Genomic DNA, 13850 nt, shown 5'->3' on the forward strand with positions numbered 1-13850 from the left:
TTTGTATCTGCTGTAGTTTCCGTGGAAATAAGTAGGAGGCATTACTTTTGCCTGTGCATAGGTGTTTATCTCAAAGGCCATTCATCTTTGTATAATGCATTGTTACAAATAGGCTGTGTTTAATTTAGTTTTACTCCTTTACTACTTTTTTTTTTTTTTAGTTCTAGTGTAAGAAGTTACTTTCCACAGAAAACAGAAAAATAAAATTCTCCTTATCTTCTCAGAAAAATGCTTCTCTTTCTGGAAATGGCAATAAAAAAGGGAAGTTGGTGTTAGAAACTGTAAAGTTGAAAAAATGTTTCTTGGTTTCCTGGTTTCTAAATTTGAAAGCTTGGATCAGGATCAGATAATGGCAAGAAAAAGATTGCTTATGTGTTTGTGTACATACAAAATTGACCTCTGTGATGCAGCTTAACATCTAAACACTAAAAGCAGTCATTTGTTTTGACAGCAGAATTAATTGAGGCTAAAACAGTCGAAATTCCACTTGTATCAAGCTGTTCATTAGGAATTGCTCTCTGGCTTTAGTGCTGTCAGAAAAATAACCTGTTCTGCTATGATTAAATAGCAGAATGATGGTCGGTCCACTGAATTTGAGAGAGAGGTTGAATAAACTTTCTACTGCGGAAACAATTCAGAAGTGACACGCTGCAAGGGGGGTCAGAATGTGCATCGATATCCAGCTGAGCTGTCAACTGGCTCTGGGCCAGGCACGCAAAGCTTTGCCATTTGAAGCAGTATGTGAAGCATATGCAGTTTTAAAAAAATTGTGCTCCCTTCATGCATGATTTACTATCAAAGGGAAAAACTTTTGTTTTTATCAAAAACAAAAGAATTGTTTGTTAGTATATTTGTAACTACAAGAGCAGATTTACATATTTTTTTTAGAAGCTTTTGGTTGAAACAGATGTGTTAATGTTTGTATGTGTGCATGCGTGGGTGTAAAATGATTCCTTGGTCTGGGGGGAAGGGCAGAATTTATTTTTTACTGTCTTAAATGCCTGAGTGTTTTGAGTTACTGAAAATTAAATGTAGTTAATAAAAATACATGCTTCAGTGGGGAAGATTTTCTTTCTGTCAGGCATAGCCTCCTTTAACTAGAAAGGAGTCCTTTCAAAATCAGATACCAACATAAAACAGTTTTTAAATGATTTGTTGACTGCTTAATTTGTTTACTTTTTTAGCTTGGCAGGATTTTCCAGTTCATTGGCATACTTACTGTGGGCTCTTTACCAGAGTATGACATAATATTGTTTGCCTTCCTAGTAATGATACTAGTTGGCTTTCGTACCTGCCTTGTTTATTTAAGAATCCAAACAATAAAGCTTTTTTTCTTTTTCCTTTTTTCTTTTTTCTTTTTTCTTTTTCCTTTTTCCTTTTTTCTTTTTTCTTCCCATTTTTCACCTCTATTAAGCAAATTACCAATGATTTCAATTGTTCAGTCTTAGCAAAACCTTTATATTTTTCCAATTTTACTTTCTTCTATGCTATAGATGGGCGTTAGGGCTACTTTCAAGGTAGTTAAGAGCATGACTGTATTCAAAACAATTAGCATTACTTTGTAGATAAATCTAGTAGAAGGTGTGAAAGTTGTTACTTAGAAAAACAAACCCTCTTCAGCTGTTGCCTTGTGTATACTCTGAGAATACTGTTCCCACAGATAGAAGCTAAATATGTAGTAGGTACTACATTGTACTTAACAGTGCAGTTGCATCAGCATAATTACGTTTTCCCCATGTCTTTGAATAACATAAGTATCTTTGTAGATTGTGCCATCCACCTTCCTTTTTATTTTCATGAAAACTTCATGTACTTACATGCCTCCTGTAACAAGAAAGGTTGTACCTGTATTTTACAAATTGGCTAGGAGATGCATCCCAAGCTACAGGCTGTTACTTAATTTATGTTAGTGTCATTTGCTGTATGGTATTAGATTAATTAAAATGGAAAATGTCCATTTATTCAAATTATGCTTTTCTGTTATAGCAAACCATAGCCTCCTCATTTTCAGGAACCATGAACTGATTTACTGCTGATTTAGTTGCTTCAATGTCTTGTCAAGTAGCAGCTGTTTGTTTCCATGTGTCTGTAAAACCATTGCCCATTTGCCTTTTCTTCCTATCTATGTCTGTTCCTGCAGGTTTCATGCTGTGAACGGTAGCAGCTTGGATTTGAAAATGTTTTAGGATGCTTGACAGGAAAATTTATGTACAATTAGAATTTTCTGGCTCCCTCCATTTTAGGAACTAATTTCTCATTTCCATCCTGCTAGCTGGTTAAGTATACTTAAGTGAATGAAATCCCATGGGGCATTCATATCTCTGTTGTAAAGGCTAATCTATATTTAGACAACACATATTATTTTTTTCTACCCTCTATATGTACCGTATCAAATAAACCTATTAGTTTTAAAGTTTCTGAGCAGGTATTTCAGATACTTAAGTCACTGAGATACTGTTCTATTTGTCAGCTTAGGAACAGGCAGACTAGACTTCAAGAAAATTATGTGGCGCCTTAATCTAGTCATTTCTAAACTAGAACACTGAGGCAAAGTCTTTTGTTAGAGGTGGGCTGGATCTTAGCAGTTGATTTTTACTTCCTTAAAATATCTTAAAATATATATTTGATTTTCACAATCTTACTTTAGTTCTAATACTGTGCTTGAGAATAGGCTTACTTCTCAATTCACATTATTTTCTTTTTATGAAAAAAGGAACAAAGGAAATCACTGTGCTTTGATTGCAGTTCTGCAGATTATTATCATTCTTATTGCAATTTAATAAGATATAGAAAGCTCTTTTCAGTGCTTTGGGCTATCATGTGGCAAGCATTCCTGAGACTTCTAGAAAAATGTCAGCTTCAGGGGATGTCTTCGGTCTCTATCATCAGCAATACCTGCTAAATGTGAAATGACTGTTTTTCTTTCTTTGGATTAGGCAGTGGAAAGTCTGTTGGTATCCTTTCTTTGGAAATTTCAGAGATTAGATTGTGAAATGTTAGGTTCCGTAAGCAAAAGTATCAGTGCTGTTAAGTCAGTCATCCGGGTTTGGGGGTGAAATCCTCATTGGAATTAACATGTTGTCTCTGCTTCAGTGTTTGGGCACAAGTATGTTAAGAAGACTACTTTCCTCCTGGGAAAGTGGTTGCGCATCCACATCACCATGTAGCTCTTGTGAAGATTTCTGTCATACCAGCATGTGAGTTTTCATGCTTTGACATGCATCTGTGTACTACACCTACTTGGAAATCTCCATTAATTTTTTGAGTGTATTAAATAATGATTAAGAAAGCAGGATTTAGAAAGCTGGAGGATTTGCTTGTTCAGAGAAGAAAGTTTTTTGAAGTTTTTTTTTGCAGTGATGGCACAGATTCTTTGGTTATCCAGATAGACAAATACAGTGGACATTGGGGTGTTCATAAGAAAGCTTTGGAATCCTTATTGATGCTTTTCTTCCATAGCAACATGTGTGCCTACGACCTTTTGGCAGGCTGGGAGACTGCATCTAGTTATAGTGGGAGACAGTGTAGCCACAGTACACACTGCTTTCTAGCTGGATGACAGTGTTATTACCTCTTTGACTCAAAGACATCTGCTCACAAGAAACTCCCATTATTTTCTAGCAACCAAAAGCTCATCACAGCTATTCTGTCTTCTAAATTGGCTCACCATAGAGTACCACATTAAATGTCTATTTCTGAAATGTTATTTTGGCTTACAAATACTACACCCCAGGCAAAGCATGCTCTTTACAGCAGGCATATAGGGAAACAGAACTGTTGAGAAATCTGAAGTTATAGAACAAAACTTGAGAATGAAAACCTGAATATTTAGAGCTACTGCAGAATTCGGTATTCTGCTCAAAAAAGCAAATGTGTGAATTTGCCCTTGCTTGCCTTTGCTATAAGCAAATAGTACAACATGGCAGGAGCAAGTTAAATATAAATTAATAAAAAATAGCAAACATCCTTGGATACTGGAAGAAAACGATAAACTTTATTTGTTAGTCTGTGGATTCATTAGTGATATCCATGAGTGTTGTAAACTTATGAAATTCCAAAAGATGAAGAGCTATACAGGAATTTGAATTGGATAAAAATGTAAGTTGGGATTTAATGTTTCTTTAGAACTTTAGGTGTTTCACACAATTTGTTGTAAGAGAAAGCTGTTTTCATGATTGATATTTTACTTTCTTGCAATGAAGCAACTAGTAGATGCAGGGGAAGGAAAGAGCATGTGGGGAGAAGGGATTTCTATATTAACTACACATCTTGAGGGAACGTAAACCCAACTGGTATCATTAGGAAGAAAGTGCATTTATTATCTCCATGTATAGATTTTCATGAATTGTAAGCTCACTTGCTGAAATTCATTGCACTTTTATCTTGCTTCGGTCTGTAACAGTTCTTAAGTAACAAAAAATATTTCAAATCAATTTTTACAGTAATCCATGTAAAGAAAGCACACATTGTTGAAAGACTGATGTGAACTAGGGGAGATGTTTCAGTACTAAACACAAGTATCTCTTGAAATTAAGACCTTAACAAACTGAAATAAAAATCTGCCTTCGGAGACAAATGCATATAACTTTGAAGTGCTTTAACACTCAGCATATTAATCTCTGTTTTCTGCTTGTGTTGGAGTGAAAATAAAAAATACCTGAAATAAGGATGAGTTTTGCAGGAACTTGGAATATTTATCACAGAATCACAGAATCGTAGGGGTTGGAAGGGACCTCCAGAGATCATCGAGTCCAACCCCCCTGCCAAAGCAGATTCCCTACACCAGGTCACACAGGTAGGCGTCCAGGCGGGTCTTGAATATCTCCAGAGAAGGAGACTCCACAACCTCCCTGGGCAGCCTGTTCCAGTGCTCCGTCACCTCACCGTAAAGAAGTTCTTGTGCACATTGGTGCGGAACTTCCTAAGCTCCAGAATACATTTTAATCATGTATATATTTTAATCATTAGTGTGGAAGTCTTAGCAGTCTGAAGATCAGTGGTAGTAACTGGGACAGGTAAAGAAAGATGGTATTCTGAAAAGGCTTTAGTCTTGTTTTCCTCTCAAAATATGTTTAAGACTCCGTTGTTTGCAGTTTTTCCTTCGCTTCTTGTTTTGGGAAAGAGTATTTGTGGTTGGCTTGGCTTATGTATTTTTCCTGGCCACATGGAGTACCTATATAAGAAACAGTTGAATCTCTAGCAAACTGATGAAAAATGTACCACCTGTAGTACTGAAAAAGTAATGGATTTGTTCGTCAGCTTCTAGTTTTATGCTATTTTTCTGCATTTCTTTCTCAATATGTTTTGAACAATATAGCTAAAATAAAATGCTGGTGAAATCATTATAGGTATGTAGATGTCTGCAGTTCTCTGAATCTGTGTTTCTTCCTTTTTTGTTGTTTTGCATTGTGAGGTATGCAGATTTGCTGACTTGTGGAGCACACTGACTTTGCTTTACTATGAATTTAAGAACAGCAAAGGATGAGTGACTGGAAGAGCAGCTTAAAATGACCATATGCTTACAGTGTAGTAGAATGAGAGATCTGTTTGGATTTTGCATTTTGTCTGTCATACTGAATAATTAGACTTGCATTTGAAGTTTTTCACTAATTTAAATTTAAAGAGCAATTAGAGCAATTAAAGATTGATATTTGAAATTGGCTTTCTGATATTCTGCTTTCAGAAGCTTCATTTGGAGGCTCAGTAACTACATTATGATAAATGGGATACGAATGATACTAGATTCTTGTGCTAATGGTGGTTCTACACCTTTTTTTTAACTATCAAGGAAAAAAAATGTAGACTTACTATTGCAATAAATATCAGATATCTGTGAGATTTCCAATAAAGTACTTGGCAGATTTAAGCTAATATGTCAACAATAACTCAATTTGTTTATCATTGCTAAGCATGGATTTACAACAGTTTCTCAATTGTCTTTATTTTTGCTTGATATAAGCATGACTCTTTTTTTTGTTGGAGAAATGTTGTCAAAATGTACTATTTATACTGATTTGAACACAATTTTACACTTCAAGGGTTAAATATACATTTTAGGGGTTACATTACAAATATAACCAGTTGAGGTAATTAACCACACAAATCAAGTGCAAGTAAATTCCAGTTGTGCAATTCACAATTCTAATTCATAGCTAAATTACTATTTTTTATTTTTATTGTGGCATTTTTAATTGCAGCACAGTGATTTGCTATCCTGTACTATTTAAATCAAACTTCTTCATCTTTCTTCTAAGATCTGTTTATATCAGCTACTTGTTTTGAGACTCAGAATTACCACATTCTTTTGAAAAGTGTGCCAGGGAGAACACTGCAGAGTGTTTGCAAGCACACCTTTTATTTTATGTGAACATCTGAAAATTGCATAGTCTTTGGCTTTTTAGCAGTTGTTCTGGAATAACATTAATTTCATTGAAGAGATAAATCGGAGCATTTATTGTCACATTTGTTTAGGGTTAGGAGTGAAAACAGTTTCTACACATAAAGTTTTCACAATTACTTTATTTCCAGTTCTTTTAATCAAGATTTTCAACATTTCAGCCTCCCTTGCAGTACTGAAATATGTAAGTTGCTCCAAAAGTAGTGCCTTGTATTTGTTTCCATGAAAAGCTGCAACAGATACAAAGAAGACAATAACACTATTTGATATAGCAAATTCTCAGCTTCAAAACACTGTTTTTCAAGAGTCCCCATTAGCTATGCGTTTTCACCACTGATGAACATAAGCCTGCATGCTGCATTTGTAAACATCTGCACCAGTGTAGGTGACCTGCTGTTGCCACTGCCAGAATGCACCATGCACTGCCTCACTGTCCTCACATTTACTGTTTGATCTCCACAAACATTCAGCAAGCGTCAGTGAATGTCAGTGGGTGCCATTTTTTCCATACTGAGGAATTCATTGACACACTTTTGCTTCCTATGAATTTCCGTGTCAGACACCATTTATTATGAGTGTCCTTCTGCTGCCGTCTGCCTCGGGGTAACAACATGTAATGGAATATTGGTGGGAAGGTTCAGCCTCTACTGACAAACCACCAGCATCTGCCCGTGACAGCATGGGACAACATCATAAAACAGGAGGCATTACTTTCGGAGCAGCGCTGGTAAATACAATTTGAGGAGAGGTTGAAAAGGAAAGATTGGCCGCCTTACAGAATTGGAAGCACATTGCTCCATAATGCATGTATCTATGAACTTGTGTGTACTCCCTGAAAACGTGAAGATGAGCACTGTGTCCCATGTTACTGTGCTCAGCGTTGTTTTCAGCTTTGCAGCTGCAGCTGCAGCCTGCTCTTTCAGCATGGCCCAAGGACCCTATTCTTGTTATTTGCTTTCTTAACACTAGCTCAAGTGCTGATGGGATTCTTTCTAACCCCGTGCCAATGTCTCTTTGAAATCCATTGCTCTTCTGCCAGCTCAGCTTCCTGAAATCAGCTGTGTTGGAGATAAACAAATTCTAGACTTAGTTGATTAAAGAATGAGGGTTAAAATTGCCCTTTTGCAATGACACCTGTCTTTCACCTTGTGTCAAATATAACAGGAAATTATAGTAGTGTACTTACTTAGATACTGCACTTAAACAGTACTGATTTTATTTTGTTTTGTCTTGCTCAGTCTTTGTAATTTCTTTGAAACTTCTGTCTGTTGCTGTGCTTAACATTCTCTGCATCCCTTCTAATTGTCCAGGTAGTTGGCTACGAAGAAGAAGCAGAGGAAATAAGTTAGGAAGAATGTGAATCTCAAGATTAGGGCTATAGCTATCCTTTTTTCTTTTTTTTTTTCACTTTTATTTGCATAGCTCTTCTTCTATAAAAAGAAGATAAATCTAAAGCTTTATATTGATACTATGTTACAGATACAATTTGGACCTAAAGAAGGAAACCTGGTTGTAATAACATAGGATATTAAATTATATTTGGACAGCGTGCATTAGAATTATAATTTTTCACTGTGAAGGAGTAAAAATATTTAATGATATGCCTTATGTGTAAGATTTTATCAACATTGGCTGTGCTATTGAGGTTTTCCTTTACCATTTAAAATCCTAAATAGATTAGCTAATGTTTTCAGGAAATATTAGCTGTGGATAAAATATTTTAGTGTTTGACTTTTGCATGGATTTGAATTTAATCTAATGTTTATTTTCATTCTAATTTATTCAAGGTCCTATCGAATTTGAGGAATGTAATACATCCAGTGCAGTTGAAGGTGAGTTATTCAAGCAGTTATTTGCAGTACATAGTATCTGAAACTGAGGAGCAAACGGTAAATGGCTTGTGAATGTATTTAACTTGAAAGTATTTTAGCAGGCTAAAAAGCAGTTACTATTTTGAGAAACAAATTTAAAAGAAAATAAGACCTATAATAATTTTTTTAAAGCCTAATGCATCATTGTCAGAGAATGTTTATGTTTATTATAAATGTACTTCTGCTAAGACCTTATGTTTTGAGAGGTTTGGATTTGGTTCAGTTATGTCTATGTAACTTAATTTACGAGTGTCAAAGTATGGCTCAGGCTCGTTCCATTGTTGTCATCTTAGTTGTACCAATTTTAATGCAGTGTTATGGTCACAGATCCTTCCATTGTTGGTGTAACTTATTTTACTTAGGGAATTGTTTAAAGTGGTTAAGAACTGTTTTATTTGCATATGCTATATATTTAGTTTTGGAGCAGAGGAGCTGACAGAAGAGCTGTACTGGCCGACAGTCCTGAAGTTGCCAAGGTTGCAGCTGAGACTTAAATCTTTTTTTTTACTGAAATAATGGGAATCCCTGTCAAGAAACAATTCCAGTATTCTATTTGTTGTTGTTTTGGGCTGGTTATGAATGTCAGGCTAACATTTTAAAATAATTTTGGAGCTATTTGTGCCCCTGTGAAAACGTAAGATACAGCTAAGTTTACACCTACCTGATTTCAGAAATTTTGAATTATTTCACCCGTAAGTTTTCCAGGAGTGGAGAGATTCCTTATGTGCTGTGCATGTAAGTCACTCCAAAAGTAATGCCTCCTATTTATTTCCATGGAAACTACATCAGATACAAAGAGCATTGTAACACTGTTTGATCTGGCAAATTCTCAGCTACAAAACACTGTCTTTCAGGATTCACCCCTACTAGCTATGCATTTTCACCACTGATGAACATGAGCCTGCATGCTACACTTGTAAGCATCTGCACCAGCATAGGTTACCCACTGTTGCCACACCCAAAATGCACCATGCACTGCTTCACTGTTCTCACATTCACTATTTGATCTCCACAAACATTCAGCAAGTGTCAGTGAATGTGAGGGGTTCAACCTCTTCTGACAAACCACCAGCATCTGCCTCTGATATCCCGGGACAACATCATTAAACATGGGGCCTTACTTTCAGAGCAGCCCTTGTAGTGTATTTCTATGAGAGAAAATATGTTATTTTAATGATACACTTGAACTATCAGTTTTTAAACTTGTAGAAACCAAATTGTGTCCACATTTCTGCTCAAAAGTTTGGTGCAGACAGTATATTAAGTCAAAACAAAACTGTAGACTCATTGGATCTGATCTTTCCACTTAGCTGTACTTTTTGTTTAAAGTGAGACAGTATACTTAGCTACAGCAAAAAATATGAGTAGAGAAGCAGAAATGGCAGTGATGTGTTTTGATTTTAGCATGTTAAATGGTTGTGAAAGAAAACTTTTTTTTTGTACAATAGTTAGGTGTATGTAACCATGCTAACAGTGTGGCAAAAAAGACAGGAGGGGAGGCATGACTGGACTCAGTACTAGCAACAGCACTGGAAAGTCATGAAGTCAGCATAGGCAGGAAAGCCAAGTGCTATTCACTTTTTTATGGGACAAACATCCTACTTCTTAGGAGAATCAGTGGCTTGCAGCAACTAGGGTCATTCAGGGAATGAGAACTGGGTATTGAAGTGCAGTTGCAGATAGGGGCAGATTTGGCTTCTGATCCAAGTGCTATTCTGTCCATGATTCTGATCCACTGCTTTCAGCTGGAAAAATAACTCCTGTTGAGTTTCTGTGAGCAGACTCCCTTTCTTCAAAACTATCAGTGCTTCAATCTTTTGTATACTGAACATTGAGAATTGTACATACACTGCAAATCAGTTTTATAATGACTCATAGTAGTAGTATGGGAATAATATTACAGATATTTTGTGTTTCCTTTGTTTCGCTCGGTACAATTTCCATTGCTGCTTGTATCACTCATTATATCACTGTTTAAAAGGTATTCCTGTTGATGAGCACCAGTGTTTGGCGCTGCTAGACATATACTCTTCTCTTTGATCTTTAAATGATGAATGTTTTGTTTTGCAGGGATAAAACCAAGGAAGAGGAAACCTTTTGGTTTATCAGGAATAATGAAAAAAGAAAAAGATACTGAATCTGTGTAAGTGTATTTCCAGCTTGAATTTCTGTCTTGTATGAAAACCTGTGCAAGTATGGAAGTGAGCTGATGTTTAATGACAGTTGGTGTTATAACATGTTTAGAAGAGTGCTGACAATATGAAAATGTCATAGCTATTTATGATTTTTGTAGCTATTTAAGCTTTTCAGGAAATAATTTTTTTAAGCTAGTGCTGAAAAAATTAATTACCTAAGATTTGATTTTTTACACATATGAAGTGTCTTACAGATATTTTTCTTTTTGTGTTTAACTTTCAAAACCATGTTTTTTCTTCTTGCTGTGAAGAGGTAGTTAAGGCTCCAGGCTGTCATGTGTTTTAAGTCATTCCTCTATATTTTCCTTCTGTGATTTAGTCCTTCTTCTGCACTCTCTTCGGTATTCTCTTATGCTGAAGTAAATGCTGAGATAAATACATACTGTATGATTTTGGTCAGCAAAAATTTAAGAATACAATTACAAAGTATGAGTGTTTTTTTTGTGGTTTAGTTTAGAATACTTAAATTAGAGTGTTATAAATATTTGATTATATTAGTGTTTTAAATAGTTTTTGTACATGTTTTAGAAATTGTAATCTCTGTAAAAAGTGATTTACTACACATTTTTGGGATACCGGATTTGCAACTTTGAGCAGCAGTATGCTCATTCATTTGCCTTTCGTTCTTTGAATTTACTTAATTACAAAGTTGTGATTCTGCATATTGAGTTTTGAATGCTATTATATGATTGATTTTTGTACTTTTTCTTTTCCAACAACAAAAAAAATTGCTACTGAATGAGTTATTACACCAGCTGATCTCTTGTCATGTATGTCATTAATTTGCTTGCAAACCAAGCATCTCCTTCCATTCATTCTTTATCAGATAATGAGATACGTTTAACCTGCCTTCAGGAAAATTTAAGACTCAGTGTTATTTTTCTGGAGTCATTAACGACCAGGAAGCTCCAGATTCATTCATCTCAGATGTATCCTTGACCCATAACAGAAGAAAATTTTCTTGGTTCAGAATGCTTTTATAAAAGCTGCATTTTCCCAAACACATTATATTTAACATAGAAAAATAGTATGCCTGTCTCTTTCTGGGAGAACTTTTGTTTTTCATTACATAGTGATGTCATCAGACAACTAAAATGGGTGCAACCACTCTGAAATGGGAAAATAAGTTTCCTTACTTGCAACAGTTTGAAGTTGAACTTGATTTGAATTACACTTTTTGTTTCTATTTTTACTCACAATGCAAAAATGAACAGATGCTGAGGTTAGTAAGAAAGAAGTATAACTGCATGATACTGACCTACTGTATAACACATGCCATAGATTTTTACAAAATTAATCCCTAATTTATCATATTACATATTTAGAACATCATGTATTTTAATATTTTGTTTCTAAGTTAAAGAGGATCCATTAAGTTCTTAAATAAACTTTTCTAGTAGTCATTTATCATCTCTTTATTGCTTGTCTAAATTTTGCTTGATTTCATCTTCAGCTGATGTTCTGCTTACAGACTCTGCATGATAGAACTCTGTATAGGAAAATTTTCTGCTCAGAAAGGTCAACTCCTTTCCTAATTTCATATTAAATTGGACCAGCAATTATTTTGCTTGTGTAGAGCTCACTTTCCAAACCTAGAATAGTAACTCAAGGTTTCTAGGCTTTTCAACGTATCAGTAACGTGAGAAATTTATCAGTCTCTGAAGTGTTGACGCCTAAACTGAGCATTGTACCTAGCAGTATTTTTGCACAGGTAAATGTCATACACAGTATGTATGTATTACATTTTGCTGTGCAGGTTCCATCAAGTGTTTCACTGCTATTCATTATGTTTGAATTAGTTATCAGCTAGAATCCTTAGATTCCCTCACAAAGTTCTCATTTTCCAAAATATATTACCTCATAGTAAAAGCACGACCTGATCCTTTAATCTTAAAAGGTCATGCATCTAGCAGTGTAAAAGTACGTCCATCTAAAACCTGTTGTCTTTGTTTTCCACCTCACCAGCACTTTGAATCTTTTGGGTACTTTGTCTCTTGAGGCTGCAAAATAGCTTTTAAAATAGCGTTTTCTGTTGCTCTGAATTCAGTTTAACCAGTAGGGGGAGATAAGACATAGGACGATTAGACCCACAAGTGTTTTCTTTTGTGCGCAGCCTGTCAGAAAAGACAGAATCCTTCATCTCACTGTCAGTACCATAACAGGCTGGACTGAATTCTATATTCTTCCTTCCATATTAGCAAATTGTCATACCTGTTTTGAAAGATGCTGTAGCTTTTACATTTAACCCATTTAACCTTTCAGGGAATCATAGAATCGTTGAATCATAGAATCACCAAGATTGAAGCAGACTCCAACATCATGTAGTCCACTTACCACTAATTGAAATAATGATATAAGCTTTTTCTTCAGTATTAATGAATCAGCTAACACAAAAATAAGATTTGCTACATTAATCAGCTGTACAATATTTAAAATTTCAACCTCAGTTATCCACTATGAATCTGATGAGCTAAATCTTAATCTAAAACTTAAGATGCTTAGTTAAATAAAGCTTGTGGTGTAGTATACATGCAATAACTATAGTGCAAGGTACATCATTTCCAAATCTGGAATTTATTTGCCTGAATCTGTTGTTTTTGGCATTAATGTGGCATGATTTTGGGTAAGCTTTATGTGCATGTTTCTTGCTGAAGAGCATCTAAAGCAATAACAACAAAAAAAACTAAGCTGTGTTTTTGCATCTTTGTTCTCCTCGTTATGCTCTGTGGCATGTCTGGTTGTTTTGCTAGTTTTTCTCCTCTGTTTTCCATAGGTTGTTTTTGCTTTTGTTTTTATTTTGACTGCCTCAAAATGCTGTTTTTCAATTGCACTTGCATTCACAGGGTTATTTGTCAAGGTGCTGATTAGAGAGGGCCTGTATGTTCCTGAAGAATTACCACATTCTTTAAATGTAACTCCTTCTCTTTCTGTGTACTCTCTCTCACTGCTTTAATCCAGGTCAATGCGGAGGATTATAACGTATATAAATGTTTTTGTAATGACTACTTTCCTGTCAAACACTTTTTCAAAGTGTTTTTTAAGATGCTTTTTGTTTTTTCCAGCATTTTCTGGTGCTTGACTCTAACTGTACTTAACAAACATGAACTAGGAATGAAATTCCCAAGGAGAAAAGATCTGAATTCCTTCAGGAATAGTGTTAATTGCTTTAATAGCTGGTTATCCTACAAAATGTTCCATTAGGATTGGTGACTCTTACTTACTGTGCACATAATCTGCAGAGACCTGACTTTTTAAGTGTATTCATCCAAAATAGAATGTGGAACTCCTGCCTTCCACTGATTCTTTTTGTCTTCACTATGATGTGAGTTTGGTTTTTTCATCATTTATTGTGAATTTTTCTTCTGTAGAGTTTCCAGTATAAATTTT

General features: G+C 35.2%; 1 protein-coding gene across 4 annotated transcripts in view; it reads left to right on the forward strand.

Moving 5' to 3' along the window:
- FCHO2 (FCH and mu domain containing endocytic adaptor 2) overlaps nt 1-13850 on the forward strand; it is a 91391-nt gene that overhangs the window by 38011 nt on the left and 39530 nt on the right. For all 4 annotated transcript variants that reach the window (XM_090132396.1, XM_031602599.2, XM_031602600.2 and 1 more), the window contains exons 9-10: nt 8185-8229; nt 10339-10411. In XM_090132396.1, the coding sequence (XP_089988522.1) occupies nt 8185-8229; nt 10339-10411 (118 nt within the window). The remainder of the gene's footprint in view (nt 1-8184; nt 8230-10338; nt 10412-13850) is intronic.

Source organism: Phasianus colchicus, chromosome Z (genome assembly GCF_987193195.1).
Source record: "Phasianus colchicus chromosome Z, bPhaCol1.hap1.1, whole genome shotgun sequence".
Taxonomy (NCBI): domain Eukaryota; kingdom Metazoa; phylum Chordata; class Aves; order Galliformes; family Phasianidae; genus Phasianus; species Phasianus colchicus.